The 16,660-nt window shown below is 43.4% G+C and overlaps 1 protein-coding gene across 6 annotated transcripts in view; it reads left to right on the forward strand.

Moving 5' to 3' along the window:
- The first annotated feature begins 2,706 nt into the window (after positions 1-2,706).
- Positions 2,707-16,660, forward strand: part of LEF1 (lymphoid enhancer binding factor 1) — a 120,064-nt gene continuing 106,110 nt past the window's right edge. For 2 of the 6 annotated variants that reach the window (XM_088021075.1, XM_088021074.1), the window contains exons 1-3: positions 2,707-4,265; positions 6,765-6,831; positions 8,248-8,381. In XM_088021075.1, coding sequence (XP_087877201.1) covers positions 4,053-4,265; positions 6,765-6,831; positions 8,248-8,381 — 414 coding nt within the window. In that variant the 5' untranslated portion in view covers positions 2,707-4,052. Of the gene's footprint in view, positions 4,266-5,530; positions 5,594-6,764; positions 6,832-8,247; positions 8,382-16,660 lie in introns of those variants that run through there. The other 4 variants (XM_028121288.2, XM_028121287.2, XM_028121291.2 and 1 more) reach the window with 3 other exon arrangements.

Consider the following 16,660-nt stretch of genomic DNA (forward strand, 5'->3'; position numbering starts at 1 on the left):
GAAAAACCAACAGCAATCCAGCCAGCCCCTAGCAATTGTTTTACGGTCGGAATTAAATCACATCAAAACGCCCCCTGAAACCCACATCCTGAAGGAGTGAACCTGCAACAGCCAACCTCCAGTCGTTCGCTCGAGTTCACACGAACAACCCGCCTCTACATCCGAGGGAAGGGGGCGGCGGGCGGCGGCGTTTCTCCCGCGCCGCACCCACCACATCCCTGACTGTGCACCCAAAGAGGCGGCTGCATATGTAATAGCAGCCCCCACGCGATTTCGAAAAGACCTCCCGGCGACAGAGATGCCTTTGCCTGGAACATCACCGAACCTGTCAGAGAGGAAGGAACGTCTTCCCAGGGTTACTTCACCCCTCCCGAGTGCCCCTGCTTCCCAACCACCCTACCCCCCACCCCCGACCCGGGTAAAGACAGACTTCACGTGGACATGTCGACCTCCTTCCCAGACGAAGCCCTAAATAAACTTGGGAGAATGTTTTCTCGCCTCGTAAAGCCCCCTTTAAGTTCAGCCCATCTCAAGATTTGCAACAATGCTGAGGACAATCAGTCAACACCCGCAAGCCACGAGGAGGACAAACAGCCACAGAAACAGAGGAAAGCGCTGGTGATTTCGTTACAAACTGTTTCTACAGGAGAGGGTTACCGAAAAATACCAAACATAGCCACCTACCCTCGGCCCTTCTAGTGAACAGTTCCTACTAGTTATTATTCCCCAAATGGCCATCTTCTCGAGCTCCCAATCTCCAGGACACCTGGAGCTGAGCTCCAAAAGACTCCAGGAGTCCAGATAATTAACATGAAGGAGAAAATGGGATTCGAATTAGTTGTAACACTTAAACAGGGAGATGTAGGAGTTGTCATTTAATCTCTTTTTGGCTTCCAGAAAATATTCTCTGGCAATTCTGTGTGCCCCCCCCTCCTGCCCCGTCCTCAATATTTTGATGAAAAGGAACCTCTACTCTGGCTACTTTGGTGAAACTGCATTTCTCAGTTCTTTTCCTATCAGCCAAATTGGCACATTTATAGGAGGACTTTTGACTTTGCTTTCCCATATCTCTTTTAGAACAGAGGGTATTAATGTCTAACATAGCTACATGTTCACATCACTAGTACTTTACACTCACATTGGTGCATAACTTAAGGGGAAGTTGACTACTGCCACCAATAAAAAAATTTTTTCCCTATCTTTTTAGTATTGTCTTATACACACATTGTAGCAGAATTTTCTTTTTGTTTTTCTTCTCTAAGTCTTTGCATTTTCAGCTATTTAAAGTATATTTAATGTTTTACTCTTCCTGGCTTCCATCACCAGATCCTTAATTTTGCTCCAATCTCCCAAATAGAATGTGTGACAACTGACCATTCTGTATGTGACCAATTGAACCCTTTGATAGTTTTTAAAATTGCTTTTTAGTAAATTTCCCATCCCTAGTCAAAGTTTTAAGTGCTCATTTGGAGCACTGTTAAGGTCTTTACTTATATAATGCCCAGCAGCATGCATTTTTTTCCTTAGGGAAAGAGGGATCTTTACATGACTGTTCCTATAAAATAGAGCTAAAGTCTGATTTTGTAGAGTTTTCCTTATTTTCAGTTTAAGGTAGATGGAGACATATTTTTCCTGCCTCTTGTTTACTGTTCTGAGGTTTTACAGATGGCTAGTGTATTAGGTATAATGATTTTGCCTGGATTTTTAACTGAGGGGGTTTGAGAGCCAAGGAACAAAATGTAATGTGTTTTCAAACTTCAGCTTCGCTTATACTTTAACTTTCACAAAGCATCTCCTTAAAAGTCCTGTCCTTGTACAAAATTCATCAAAGAGATGGTGGAGGCTGGGGAATTTTTGAGGTTGGATTCGGATTTGCATCTTCAAGGGTCTCTTTGAGTGCGCAGTCCGAGGTGCCAGAGACTGTCTGGTCCTCCCTCCCTCTACTGGCATCCCTCTCCTGGGTCCTTTTGCCTTCTTCTCTCTCCCTTCTTGGGTTGATTTTTCATTCTCTATGAGGTTCCCATACATTGTGGCGTGTATCTCCCCAAATCCACAAGAGATCTAGAGCAACTTTCTCTGTACATCCCATGGTGAGGATGCACAGAAAGAGATCTTGTTTAAAAAGGCAGTAATTAAGATCCAGTCTTCAGTTTTTTCTTTGTCCTATTTTTCTCGGTAAGACTGGAGATTTAATTTTTGCTAGCATGTGCTCCCTTGTCCTTCGACATATTTTAGGAAAGCCACAACTCTCTTCCTTGTCCTTCTTGTTTCCATTTTCTTAGTTGAGCAATCTCTATTTTCCCCTTTCCCTTCTCTCTGTCCCCAATTCCCGCCTCATCCGCTCTGTCAGAGCATCTATCAACGTGGTGTCGATCACAGCTGCGGCGGCTTCTCTTTCATCTTCGTTGCCCTGCCAAAGGGAGGGAGGAAGGGAGAGAGAGAGAGAGAGAGAGAGGCGGGAAGGGGGGGGCGGGAGAGACTGGCAAGGAAGGTGTGGGGGGTACAAGAGAAGAGATACTTAGATGATGAAGTTAAGGCGTTCGGGCAGAGTTTCTTGTCAATTTCACGCGGGGAAAGGGTGCTTCTCCGTGGGGTACAGGAAGCGCCGGGTCCTTCCTTCTCTCAGCGAGTTGCTTGATCCTTTCCTCTAGGCGCGCGCGCGCGCGCACACACACACACACACACACACACACACACACACACACACACACACACAAATAGGACTCGTCCTACAGGCTCTGGGAAAAGAAAAAAGAAGTCCTCAATCACCACCTCCTTCTCGCCGCCCCCCCTTCCCCAGCGGGCGGCCAAGGAGAGCTGGAGGCGGGGGAGGGGAGGGGGAGGAGAAGCGACGCAAGTGGGTAGCTTTTCAGCGCCAGCGAGGCGCGGGAGGAGGAGAAGTGGTGGGGAGGCGCAGCCGCTCACCTGCGGGGCAGGGTGCGGAGGAGGGACCTGGTCTGAGCACTCACGGTCGGAGGAGCCGGGACGCGCCCGGAGCCTCGAACACGGCCAAGCTCGGGGCACCCGCCCCCTCCCCTCGGCCAGGCGAACCCGAAGGGTGCAGCTCTTTGCTTTGACAGGGCGGCCCGGCGGAGGCGTGGAGAGCGGCGAGCAAGAGCGCCAGGCTGAGAAACTCGAGCCGGGAACAAAGAGGGGTCCGGCTGTGTGTTTGTGTGTCGGCTGGAGCTCCCGGCAGAAGCGTTTGGGTCCGAGGCCCCTGCTGTGACTCCCTGAGACCCCGCGGTACCCTTCACTGCCGACTCCCAGCGCTCGCCGGCACAAACTTTATTCTTGGCAAACTTCTTCTCTTTCTGTTCCCTCCTACTCCTCCCCCACCTTCTCCTCCTCCAGCAGATTAAATGCGCCTGGAGAAGGAAAACTGAAGCGAAAGGGAAGGAAATAAGAAGCTCTAAAACGGACATCTCAACCCGCGTGGCTCTTTAATTTTTTTTTTTTTTTTACTCTCCAGGAAGTGGACATTTCGTTATTTTCTGATTCTCCTTGCACCTTCTCTGCTGGGGCAAACGGAGCCTTTTTGCCCAGCTTGCCTCCTTTCTCGGAAAACAAACTCCCAAATCGGCCACCGAGGAAGCTAGGGTGGAGAGGTTTGCCTAGAGACGCGCCGACGGACCCTCCTCTGCACTTGGGAGAGTCGTGCCTCCTCCGGAACCGGCGTCCTCCGCGCGCAGACCCTGGAGACGCCGGGGGCGTGGGGTGGCCGCCGGGGCAGCCTAGCCTAGCACGCGCCACACAGCTCAGACGCCCCCAGAGGCGTCGGCTGCGGCGGCCTTAGCAGCCCCGTGCCCTTCGGCCTCGAGGGCGGGCGTCGGCGCCGGTTTCCGCGGAGCGGGAAGGCACGGGCTGCTGCCGGGGCTTGGGCACCGCCGCAGCTGCTCGGGCCGCGGGGCCGCCGGCCGGGTTTCCGCCTGCTCTTCTCCCTCACGCATCCTTCCAGTTCTCCTTTTCCTCCTCCCTCTGTCGTTGACCCCCTGTCTTTCCTGCTGTCGCCTCGGGTGCTCCTCCAGCGGAGCGGAGATTACAGAGTGGTCGGGATGCCCCAACTCTCCGGGGCCGGCGGCGGCGGCGGGGGAGACCCGGAACTCTGCGCCACCGACGAGATGATCCCCTTCAAAGATGAGGGCGATCCTCAGAAGGAGAAAATCTTCGCAGAAATCAGTCACCCCGAAGAGGAAGGCGACTTAGCCGACATCAAGTCCTCCTTGGTTAACGAGTCTGAAATCATCCCGGCCAGCAACGGACACGAGGTGAGCGGGCCGCTGCCCGGAGGTCCGTGAAGCGTGGCGGGTCCCGGGGAAGAGCAGAGAAGGAGGGAAGGCGCCGGGGAGCCTCGACTGACGGGTCCCGAGTAGGTCCCTCGTTTGCTGGGGTGGGGGTGGGGGGAGTTGGATGGGCCCCTGGTCAACATTCTTCCTGTGTGTATGCCTGCGTGCGTGCGTGCGTGCGTGTGTGTGTTGGTGTCGGTGGGAGGTGGAGTGTGCAGGGAAGGGTATTCCAAGTGGATCAGTTCTGAGGTTCGATGACTAAATTGTTGGTTTGTGGGTGGGAGAAGCTGCCCTTAACCCATAACGTTTCACTTGCGGACTTTTTAGTGGGGTTGAGAGAGTGCGATGCGTTAAAGCCAGGGTGTCTGAACAACACTGAGAAGTTCTTCCGTGGAACGGAAAACAAAGTGCACCCGCTAGCTCTCTCGGTAGATGTCTCTGCAAAAGTGCGTTAAACCACCAAAGCTTAGGTAGAGATGAGCAGAGCCGCTGGCTGAAAGGAAGGGGAGGCGGGCGTGGGCCGGGGATAGGCGGGGCGGTCCCAACCGCCGCAGAGCGGGGTTCGTGCGGAGCCAGCCAGCCGAGGGGGCGTGCGCCTGGGTCTCTGCGGCTGCCGGAGTCCCAGCGCCCGGGCCGGCTGCTGGGAGCCGTGGGCGCCCCCAGCCGAGCCACCCCTCCCCCTCCGAAGGGGGGGCCCTCCCGGTACCGCCGGCAACGCTAGTTTTCTCCAATCCCGGCCACTTAAAGTTAAAAAGCGCTTATATTTCGGGTAAGTTTGTGCCCGAATCAGGCCTTAAATCTTTGTAGACGAAAGGAGAGTCAGAGTCGAGATGTGGCGGAAGTCAGGGCACCCACTCAGGGGAGGGTGGAAAGCGCTTTATCTGATCTCCTGGCCCGCTGCGGGCGATAGCGCAGGTAACCCAAGTAGAGTAAATAGAGACACGTGCGTACAGGCGAGAGAAAGCCGCAAGCAGGACCGCGCGGAAGGGCTATTTCAGGCGGTGGAGAGTTTCAGAAAGGGGGGTGGGGTGGGCGGATGGACCCTGATACCCGACACTTCCACTGGCCACCCTGGTTTAACAACTGGGAAACGCTTTGGAGGAAATCCGGTAGAAAAGTCCTGACACTCAAATGATTTCACCAACGCTTTTTCCCTCCAAAGAAACTTGGAGGGTATACCCTTTTCCCTTAAATGGCATCCTTCTGCCCCCAAAATGAAAGCGTGTGGTTTTGGGGGCGGGGACATTTTGGGTTTTAAACAACATGTTTAAGAACACTTCAGAGTTACCTTCTTTATACCAATGGCAGGGGTGAGTACTCATTTGTAAGGCTGGGGCCCTGGGTTCTAAGGAGAACACACGGGTGTTCGTTATCCTCGAATCTTAAACCCCAACATGCCAATTTGAAGGGGACCGGTGTGCGGGGGGGCTAGGGTGCACCCAAACCCACTTAAAAGGTTTGTGAATATGTACTGGGGGGAGGAGGTTACCTGGAGGGACATACGTCCAAGGAACCAAGTAACATCCAAAACACTTAGAGGCCAGACTCTCATATTTGTAGAGCAGCCTCTTTTTCTTTCTGCTCATTTTGCTTGTCCGTCCTTATTCCATAAATAAATTTGCCACCCAGTTCACGTTTTCTCTTTTTGCTCTGGGAAGAAGGGTCTTGCAGCTTGAAGCATAGAACCCAGGGATTAGGGCTTTGTTAATCTTTGCTGAGGTAGTAAGTGGGCATGGGGCAGACCAGGGAAGATAGTGAATGGGTAATACCACTGATTTGCACGTGGTTGAGTCTGGGTGGATGGTGGTTACCAGAACTGATATTAGCTGGGCTACCTTTTAGATGTTTATAACCCAACTCTCAAATTTTCCTCCCTTTAACCACAGAATAGTTCACTTTTTTTGGTCAGCTTCAGCTTGGGCTTGAGCTAGCCGTGGTAGGTTTTAAGGAGGGGGGCTTCTGCTGGGACTGGCTTGGGACACTTGCCTTAAGACCCTTAAATGTGAGTTCCTAGTTTTTTAATTAAAATGTCCTTATAGTTGTAAAGCGATATTTCGGCCTGACTTTAATCAGCTCCGATTGACTGTGAACAGGGGTTTAAAGGAGCTATCAAAATGATGAACCCCATTAAATCAAACTCCTATCATACTAGGTATCCAAGCAGCCGGGATGCTCTGCAGCAGTCAGCAGTCAGAGCAGTGTGTGGAGCTTTCCCAAATTTACTATACTGTTACTGTTTTTGTTACTCTCACTTATGCTTTCTAGTCCTGGGTACATAATAATCACTCAAAAATATGTGTTGAAAAGAAAAAGCAACAGATTTCCAGGTTTCCAACCCTAGCCTTACCCCTCTTAGATTGATAAAATAGGTAGATTGAGTTGCACCCAGCCCTCCTCCTTTGAATTACCAGTGGACACATGCTTAATCACAAACTCAAAGTTGATTTTCTTTATTTCGGGGACGGGGATTCTTGCTGTTAGGTGGCCAGACAAGCACAAACCTCTCAGGAGTCCTACCACGACAAGGCCAGAGAACACCCTGATGATGGTAAGACCCTAATTCTACTTCTCCCGGGTTTATCATTTAATATGTGCAGTTTTTGAATATAGGTAGGTTTGTGATTTTTGAGTCCCAAGAAATGGGCATCAGTTGTGATAAGACTGTGCCCACTATTTTAACAAAATGGGGGAAAAAACCCAGGAAACTTACTTCCTATTTCTCATGTATATTTACATAATTTAAAAACTGTCTTTGAATGAGTTAGGGGCCTTTGGGTTTTAGTTGGCTTCCAGATTCAGTGTGGAAGGGGAAATGTCTATAATAAGTTTTCCTCTTTTCCTTATTTTAGCCCAAGTTCTAATTGGCTTAGACCTTTAGTATTTTTTTCTGCATTGTTCCAGCGTGACAGTCTATACCAATTTGTTTTCCAACAAGAATAGTTTCAAATGGATTTTCATTTGTAAAATTGCTGTTTCTTATTGTAGTGAGAAGGCAGGCAGTGAATGCACAGACTAAATATGACTCAGTAAATCAGAATCTAATTTGTAAAAATATAAAACTTTATTCTTAAAATTAGGAACTTTGCATATGGAAGATGATAGATTTTCTCCCCATTTCTAATTCCTGCTCAAAACTATAAAAACTGCATATATTTTTTAGATTTAGCTAGAACTCCATGTGACTTTAAAATAATCAAATAATCTATACGGTTTTCTTGTCGGATAGTCTGCATTCTCTGTTCTCCTTTACTTACAATTGGTTTGACCAGAATAAAGTATTCATACAAAATGTCAGCCAGGAGAAGAAGGGAAGAAATCTATAATATCAGACTTCCTTCTGAGCTACAGAGTATTTACACAGATTAAAGAGAAGAAAGGCGTATATTAAACACACACATTTCTTTGGCAGAATGGTATAGTATATAAAATTAAGTCTCTTGGAGTTAATCCTTCATAAATTTGGTAGTTGCCCATATATACTAGATACAGCTCTTTCCCTCAGGAAAACCTAGAAATTTTCTAGAAATCTAGAAGCACAGGTAGAATTTTTGAGTTTGCTCAAAACTTCAGGTGTGTAAATATTTATGTGTGTGTGGATAGCTAGATGGCCTAATATGTTTATAATACAGCTTTAGGTTTGTGTGTTTTCTTTCATGTGTCTGTATTTCTTGGGCCAGTTTGCTAGTTTTAGAACAAATTAAGTTAGATGAATAACACTTATTTTTGTAAAAACACCAGTCAGTAGTGGAAGTAAATTGAACCACATGTTTTTAAAACATCTGTTTCACTGCTAAGCCATTTAAGAGAATAAATACTGTCAATCTAAAATACAGCATAATAATTCAGTTACAGTATTTTGTAAACACGTCTGATTTGTCATAGAACTATTAGATTTTCAGATGAAAAATGCACTGATATAAAAAGGAAGTCAATGCATTATTGATTGTTATTTGGATTCTCCCAGGAAAGCATCCAGATGGAGGCCTCTACAATAAGGGACCCTCCTACTCGAGTTATTCTGGGTACATTATGATGCCAAATATGAATAATGACCCATACATGTCAAATGGATCTCTTTCTCCACCCATCCCAAGAACAGTGAGTAACACGCTGATGTTGGCAAATTATTTTCAGAAGTGCAAGTTAATTTGTATTTTAGCAAAATAGTTGTTTTTTAAAACACATCAGAAATAGTTTCATTGTATGTGACCAGTCATTACTAAGTAAGACCTGCTGTGAAGAATGGCTGCCTTAAAAGCGTGCTGCTTTTGATGTCTTACACTTGGAATTTAGCTTTTGGCTTATTGTTTAAGGTTAATAAATAACAGATCACCAGTTATCATGAAATCAAGTAAAGTGAAATCAACAAATTCATGATTTTATGAGTATTGTGCTGTTTATGCTGATGAGAGGAAAAAATTGATTTAATTTTTCAGTTAACTAAGTACTGTATAACTTGCACTGCCCACAAGCTATCTAGAATCAGAACTACTTTACCTCATTTGGGGCTGAACATATAGAGTGTTACTTCAGCTTTTAAGACCGTGTCTTGTTTTATTGTATTCCTGATGTTTTTTAAAAATCAGTTGCTGGGGGATGGGTGGGGGGAGCGGAGCGGAGCACCTGGATGGCTCAGTCAGTTAAAGACTGACTGTTGGTTTCAGCTCAGGTCCTGATCTCAGGGTCATGAGACGGAGCCCCTAGTCGGGCTCTGTGCTTAGCACAGAATCTGCTTGAGACTCTCCCTCTACCTCTCCGTCTGCTCCTCCCCCTGCTTTCTCTTTCTCTCTCAGATCTTTTAAAAAAAATCAGTTGGGGGGGTGGGGATGAGTTATTTTTACTTTATTGTCAATTGTTGAGAAAATATCACTTGAAGATAACCCTAATGAAAATTGTCCTTTTTATCTCATGGCTCAGTTAACTTTTAAAGTTCTAAAAATGCAGTGGCAACATAACTGCATCAAATGTTTAGCACTTTGAAGAATTTCAGATATGTTATTTGATGATATTTTTCTTTTGTTGGGAAGTGGAAATGTCATTTATATAGTAGGAAAACATCTAAAGGGTAACTTACGTAGTACGTGAATATGAAATGTGCTGGTGATGGAGCTCTCCCTGAGAGTCGTCCCTCCTGTGGTAGTGATGGATTTTCACTGATCCATCAATATATTTGCCCTATTTCAGCCTTTTTCTCCCTCTACCACCTAACCCCCAATGAAGAACATATATGTATGCAGGGTCTTGGGGATTAGGGTTTCAGTCTGACCCTTAAGGGAAACAAATCTAGGATTGTGAAAATGGAACCTATGGTCTTTGCCTTATTAGCCCAGTGCTTCCATTAAGTGGAAAAAAAATAAATAAAATCACGGACATCTAGGGAAAGTACTGTTGTTAATACCTCAGTGAACACAATCTGGGATCTAAAAGATTCACCAAAGTAGCAGAGAGGAATCGATTATGAACAAGAGTATTTGTGTAGTCTTCAATTGTTAGAATGACAGGTACATGGAATATAACCACTTGATGTGGCACTGTGATTTAGAAGTTCCTGTAATTATTTTTCCATAAATTTCAAAAAGATACTTGAACTTTCAAGTAGGGAATGAGATATTTCTGATTTTCATATAATAGTTAAAATGGTGATCTTGGAGATCTTATGATGGTTGTTATAGGAAATAGTGTTTTCACGTTTTATTTTAAAAGGCTTTTCAGATATTTAATGATAGAGATGTCTGTGTGGTACATACGAATCTCCTGCCTAAAAAGTGATTAATCAAAGCAAATACAGTTTAATATTTAGGGACCACTCCCAAATAAATGCTTCTGAGTTTTAAAATTTGTAGATTTTTATATTTGTTGAACTAAATATGCAAACATATCAGATACTTTTTTTATAGTTGGGCTATTTTTTTGTGTTTTTTGTTTGTTTTTGAGGAGGAGAATATGTTTTAGATAAGGAATAATTGAAGATTTCTGTTGAAAGACTTTTGAGAACAACAAATAATCTTTCTGACAAATCTAAATTATAGTCTCTGACTTGGTAACAACAGAAAATAACCACTAAAACGATCTTAAACACTTTTCAGCTGTAAACAGTTAATGCTTAATAAGTATTTGTGGGATTTATTCCTTAGTTCAGCCATTTCTCCTTTCAAAACAATAATTTATTAAAAGTCAATGTAATAAAAATGTACTGGTATTCATATATTATCCCTAAGCATCTTGAAAATTAGGCATCTCTTCTCTTAATCAGCATTTTCTGCTTTAGGTCTCTCCAGCCACCCTTACCCTCCTCCTCCCATGCTAATCATTTTGAAATTTTGATAGAATAGAAGGTATTTATTGTTAGTACATATATTAAAATTTTGAGGTCAGTGAATTGAACAGTCATTCATTGTTTAGGAAAGATTTGTGGCCAGAATAAATGTTGGTGGGTGTAGAGTGCAGGAAAGAGGTGTGGTCAGGAAGCAGTTACCTTACCCTGTTATCTGCTGCTTTGGTTTATTCTGTTACATTTTATTTAGGACGTATTTATTTTAGACATATTTTCTTGGCGATATTCTGCAGTTTGCACAATTACACAAGTTTTTCAGTTTTTAACCACAAGGCTATGTCCATTTTTCTTTTTAACGGTCCGACCGAAGTGAATTGTAGTCTTTGGTTTTTAATACCCAACAGCTGTTTTTAATGTGTCTGCGATCCAAAACACTTTAACCGGAAGGCAGCCTCTCTTATTCACCCCTAACCATGCTTGTGACTTCTTGCTCTTTAACTCTGTCCTTAGCAGGACCGAGTGTTTGTGTAACTGACATCCTCAGTGGTAAGTTTTCATCTAGAGTGTCAGGGGCAGGATGACCATTTGTGTTTGGGCTTAAGGTGGGAGCAGCCCCGAGGCATCCTCGTTACTTGAATTTGCATTACAAACAACTGCTTGTTTACTGCATCTGCTGCCTGCAGGTGTGAGAACTAGAAAAACCTCTGGGGGTGGGGGAGGGTCCTGACCTCCTCTTCCTCACAAAGAAATCTTCCCTTGGTATGTAACTGCATATAAATTCAGCTATATGCTGCTAGGGCCAATTGGCATGCACTGAAATGTTTCTGTTGGTAGCTCATTTTAACAATTCTGTACGCTTTTGCTCTGCTCTAGACAAACACTGACTTACGTATGCTTGCACAGCTTTTACCTCTGACCTAAGTACAGTATTACCTACTCGAGAGAACCGAACCATCTTTGCCAGTCCAGTGTTTTTCCTTCTGAAGGGGAAATTTTAATTGGCTAATTACATTTTTCAGAACTGGAATTTTTAGAGGTGTGTTTATACCAGAAATCTTATGAATGTCTCACAGAATTTTAAATAAGAATTCTTGGTTCAGATAAATCAGACCTAACAAAGCACCTATAATAAGTACACATTTGGTGTCCGTTCCTAAAGCACAGTGAACCTTGGCTTGAGTTGGTGGTTTTCATAGAGAGTAAGAAGATGCCGAAGCTTGTTAAATATTTCAGAGCAAGGACCCTAGAGAACTTATTAAAAGCCTACTCCTAAGCCTTCCTTTCTGTGAATCTTATTTATGGCAATCCCTGTAGGCCAATGGTAAAGTATTAAAAGAAAAAAATAGTTTGTTACCTCCGTTGGGTCCTGGCACTTGGGCGCCTGAGTACCGTGTGAGCAGTGAGTTTGTCTGGCTTCAGCATAGTGAAAGTTCCCACTGGCCTAATACACTGTGGTTATTAATCGTAGGTGTCAAACTTACATCTGTCCTTTAGGCAACCCAAGTTTTTAACACCTCTGAAGAGAAACATGTCATTTCTCTTCAGATGCTCGGGGAGGGCAAAGCAGCAGACTTGGTGCAGGAAGCTACAGCAGATGTAGCAGCTGGGTCGCAGCGACCGCGGAACACCTGGTCAGCATGGTGCTGCTGACTTCACTGGGTTTGTTTCTCTGTGCTCTTTCTGAGGGTGGGTTTTTAGGTGGGAAAGGAAGAAGCTTGTATTTCATCTTTCCTTTTTTCCTTATTTTTAGTATACATTGCTGTTAAGGTGTTTCAAGGGCTCTTTTTTCATTATTTTGAGAATCTCATTTCTACTATATGGTTTTTTACCTTAAGGGAATCATCGTTTTGATTTGTGATGGACAGAATTATACCTGTTATAACTTTGTCTTAACCTACCCCCATGTTTGTATTCACTTACAGCTTAAATTTGGTTTTTGTCATCGTCACATCTCGCATTAGGAACTAAGTGTGCTTACGCTTATCAGTAAGCTTATTTTTATACCACTGTACATCACATTGCTGCATAGCTTTGAGAATACAGAAATAATAATTCAAGAGTAGAGGGAGACTATGGCTTATATTTTGAGCAAGATTTTTAAGATGGAGTGTGATCACCTTACTATAAGAAGGTACTTAATTTGACTTAGTGATAAATTATTTTAAATTTTCTAAGTTGCATACTTCCTGAAGCTAAGTATATTACATTTTCCTCTTTACCCTAAGTGCAGGAGAAGCTAAATATTAGAAGGTACGTTTTATCTCAAATTTGAATGTGGGTATCAGGAGAATGTGTGGGGAAATTCCTCGGGGCCCTCAGACTCTCCTGTTTGATTTATTTTTAATTGTGCTGCTATAAAGTTGGGAAGGATCTCAGTCAGAATAGGAAGCTGTTGCCACCCCTCCCCCCCAACTTCACATATCTTAGATAATCTCATGACCAAACGGTTTGCTTATTCACGTGTCCCAGGGAGCCATACTACCTACATATGACCCTTCAGGAGCTAATACTCTACTTGCATGACTTGTGCGGCCAAAGTATGATCCTTAATCAGCTATGTTTTTTTTGAAATGACTCTAGAAATTTCATGTTCATTCATAACAACATGAGAATAACCCATTTTCATGAAAACAAGACCATTGAGCCAACCTGCGGAAAATCTTACTCTTCAAGTTCCCCTCTCCCTGCCCCCATACAGGTCCTGAACTTGCTCTCATCAACCCCAGTATTTTGATCCAGTCTCTCTTGCAGTCAGACTTCTGTGATTTAACAGGACAGAGAGATAGGGCCTCACAAATGGGTTCATCTGGACTTGAATGTGTAGCCTCACATGTATTCTTTCATAATATCAACTGAGAAAAATTTCCAGTTTTTGAGTCTGGTTTTGTTGTTGTATCTGTTTTTGACTAATCCTGTTAGTTCTCTAAGCAGAACCATTTTTGGTTTATGTGACTGACATTTCTTTAGTCAGTCAGATCATTCCATTCCTGTCTGACTCCTTTGTTCCTCATTTATGTATTATAGACATGATTGGAATTTTATAAAACTGGTTTCCCTTTGATTTCAAGAGAGACTCAGAATTTAAAAGGAAAATAAGCCAGCACTGTTCCATAGGTTAGCAGAAAAGCACATGTTTTATTCCCAGGCAAAAGTAGACCTCAGCATTATATAGGTACTACTGTCAAGGAGTGAAGTTTTTTAAAAAGAAGATATTCAGGGGCGCCTGGGTAGCTCAGTCATTAAGCGTCTGCCTTCGGCTCAGGTCATGATCCCAGGGTCCTGGGATCGAGCCCTGCATCGGGCTCCATGCTCTGCCAGGAGCCTGCTTCTCCCTCGACCTCTGCCCCCCCCCCCCCCCGCTTGTGATCTCTCTCTCTCTCTGTCAAATAAATAAATACAATCTTAAGGGAAAAAAAGAAGATATTCATTTAAAACTTGTGTATCTTTAAAATTATTACTTAAGGAGCACCTGGGTAGCTTAGTGGATTAAGCGACCTACTCTTGATCTCAGCTCAGGTCTTGATCTCAGAGTCATGAGTTCAAGCCCCCCGCTACTAAAATAAAATAAAATAAAATGATTACTTAAGTGATTATGCCAAACTGAGAGAGTCTATAGAAAGGTAATACTGGCGGTGCCTGGGTGGCTCAGTCGTTAAGTGTCTGCCTTTGGCTCAGGTCATGATCCCAGGGTCCTGGGATGGAGCCCCACATCGGGCTCCTGCTTCTCGGGAAGGCTGCTTCTCCCTCTCCCACTCCCCCTGCTTGTGTTCCCTCTCACTGTGTCTCTCTGTCAAATAAATAAAATCTTTAAAAAAAAAAAAGCTAATATTGTAGTAATCAAGAGACTTGTACTGCTTTGTTCTGTCCTGACAGGTCCTTACTCATTTGGAAAAGGCAGCCATTGGACTTTGTTTAAGTACTTTTAAAAATATTTTTTAGATCATGATTATTTTTTTAATATGACCTTATGAAGTCACAGTATAAGACCTGTAGACTTTGCTACAAGCTCTTAAGTCATTTTAGGTGTATAAATGATTCAATCTTTATAACATTTGCAGATGCAAAACCAGAAAATGACCTAGAGACCAACCACAAAGTTTGGATGGGATATAGGGGTAGACAGGTAGGGGTATTAAAATACACTGAAGGGGAGAGTGGGGAGTTGAGTAAAGGATGAATAGGAAATAGGGATTGCTAATTGCAGAGATTTGGTAATGTAGCCAATCTAGCCGGACTATTTGCAGATATTTAACAGGATGTTAAGGGGATTTTAAAGTCTCTGTGAAATGACACATTTACACACAATACCCACTCTAGCTAAATTTGTAAACCTGCTGAAATTAACTGCTTGCTCTGTGTAGATCACTCACAAAGCTCACTGGGAATTTGTGTGGGGAATATTGCAAGGGCATTACAGAGCCAACAGGGATTTTGCTTACCTGTCCCCTTTTTCCCATCTTAGGAGAACTGTGACTGGAAGAGATGTATCATAGAGAGTCTAGAAATGTCTTTTATTTTTATTTTTTTTAAGGATTTTATTTATTTATTTGACAGAGAGACAGCAAGAGAGGGAACACAAGCAGGGGGAGTGGGAGAGGGAGAAGCAGGCTTCCCGTGGAGCAGGGAGCCTGATGCGGGGCTCGATCTCAGGACCCGGGATCATGACCTGAGCCGAAGGCAGTCGCTTAACCAACTGAGCCACCCAGGCGCCCCAAGAAATGTCTTTTATTTTTGCAGCTAACTAGGGGCAAGTAGACTAAAAACCTTTTGATTGTTGACCACTGTTTCTAGTTATGCCCACAAATAATTCTATATGAAACTCGATAGTTTTTCAGAATCAAGTTTTGATGTTCATCACAGTAATTTATTGTTGATGTTATGTTCACTTTAAGAAAGAGGGCTGTTGCTTCTTTTCTCAACATAGAGAAAGGTTGCATGAGGGGTAGATAAAGGGAAGGCTCTGTAATGTAAAAAGAGGAGCAGCTTTGGTGTAGCTTTAATTTTCCTTTATTATTGTTAACTTTTGAATGAGACAGTAACCAAAACAAAACAAAACAAAAAAAATTTTTTATTATTTTATGTTATTCACCATACAATACATCATTAGTTTTTTATGTAGTGATCCACGATTCATTGTTTTCATATAATACCCAGTGCTCCATGCAGTACGTGCCCTCCTTAATACCCATCACCAGGCTAACAATCCCCCCTCCCCCCTCCCCTCTAAAACCTGGAGATTGACAAAACAAAATTTTTAAGTGGGCTCCATGCTATACAGGGCTTGAACTCCAGACCCTGAGATCATGACCCGAGCTGAGATCAGGAATCAGATGCTTAATCAACTGAGCCACCCAGGTGCCCCCCAAAACAAATTTTTAAATGCTGACATACTAAGATACTTTTATAAGTCCTTTTTTTTTCAGTCCTGAAAAATTTTACAGCAAAACCTATCCACTCTTGATGATAGTTGATGACTGCTGATGAATTATGAGATAGTTCCATTCAGCCTAGCACAGAATAGACACTTCAATAGATTTGCTGAATAAAAAATGTACTAGAAATTTTTCATGTATGTTTTTTGGATATTTCCAAGTGATCTCTCTCTTATCAAATCAAATGCTATGTGAAAAGCAAAATCTGACAACGTCTGCTAAATAATCATTAGTATTTTATTATTTTACTTTTTCTCTGATTTGTTGCATCAGTGAAAGGAGTGAGAGAATATTAGACTAGAGTCTTTAATGAGAAAGTCAAAGTTGTTCCTTACAGACTGTTAAGTGTCCAAATAACAGGTGAAAACAGTCAGCCAGGAGTTCGCTGCAATAATGAGAAAAGAAAGAGACTGGACCCTCATATGAGGACTGGTCATAAACTTTTTTACTTAGTTCTAGAAACCTAATTGAAGAAAAAGAGGTGATAGAAACACTTTCTTCCAAAGGGTGCTTGAGATGCAAATATAGTAAAAAAAGAAAACCACCTTCAATTATGTTTTAGTATAATATGGTTAATGCTTTTCAGTTTAGTTTTATTCTTTTCCAGATAGAAAGGACTTTTTTTTTTTCAGCAACACGCGGTATTTTCAGATATTAAAAAATTCTGTGTG

This window comes from Eumetopias jubatus, unplaced genomic scaffold (assembly GCF_037043125.1).
Source record: "Eumetopias jubatus isolate StellerSeaLion01/CBP00866 unplaced genomic scaffold, mEumJub1_p1.0 scaffold_2, whole genome shotgun sequence".
Taxonomy (NCBI): domain Eukaryota; kingdom Metazoa; phylum Chordata; class Mammalia; order Carnivora; family Otariidae; genus Eumetopias; species Eumetopias jubatus.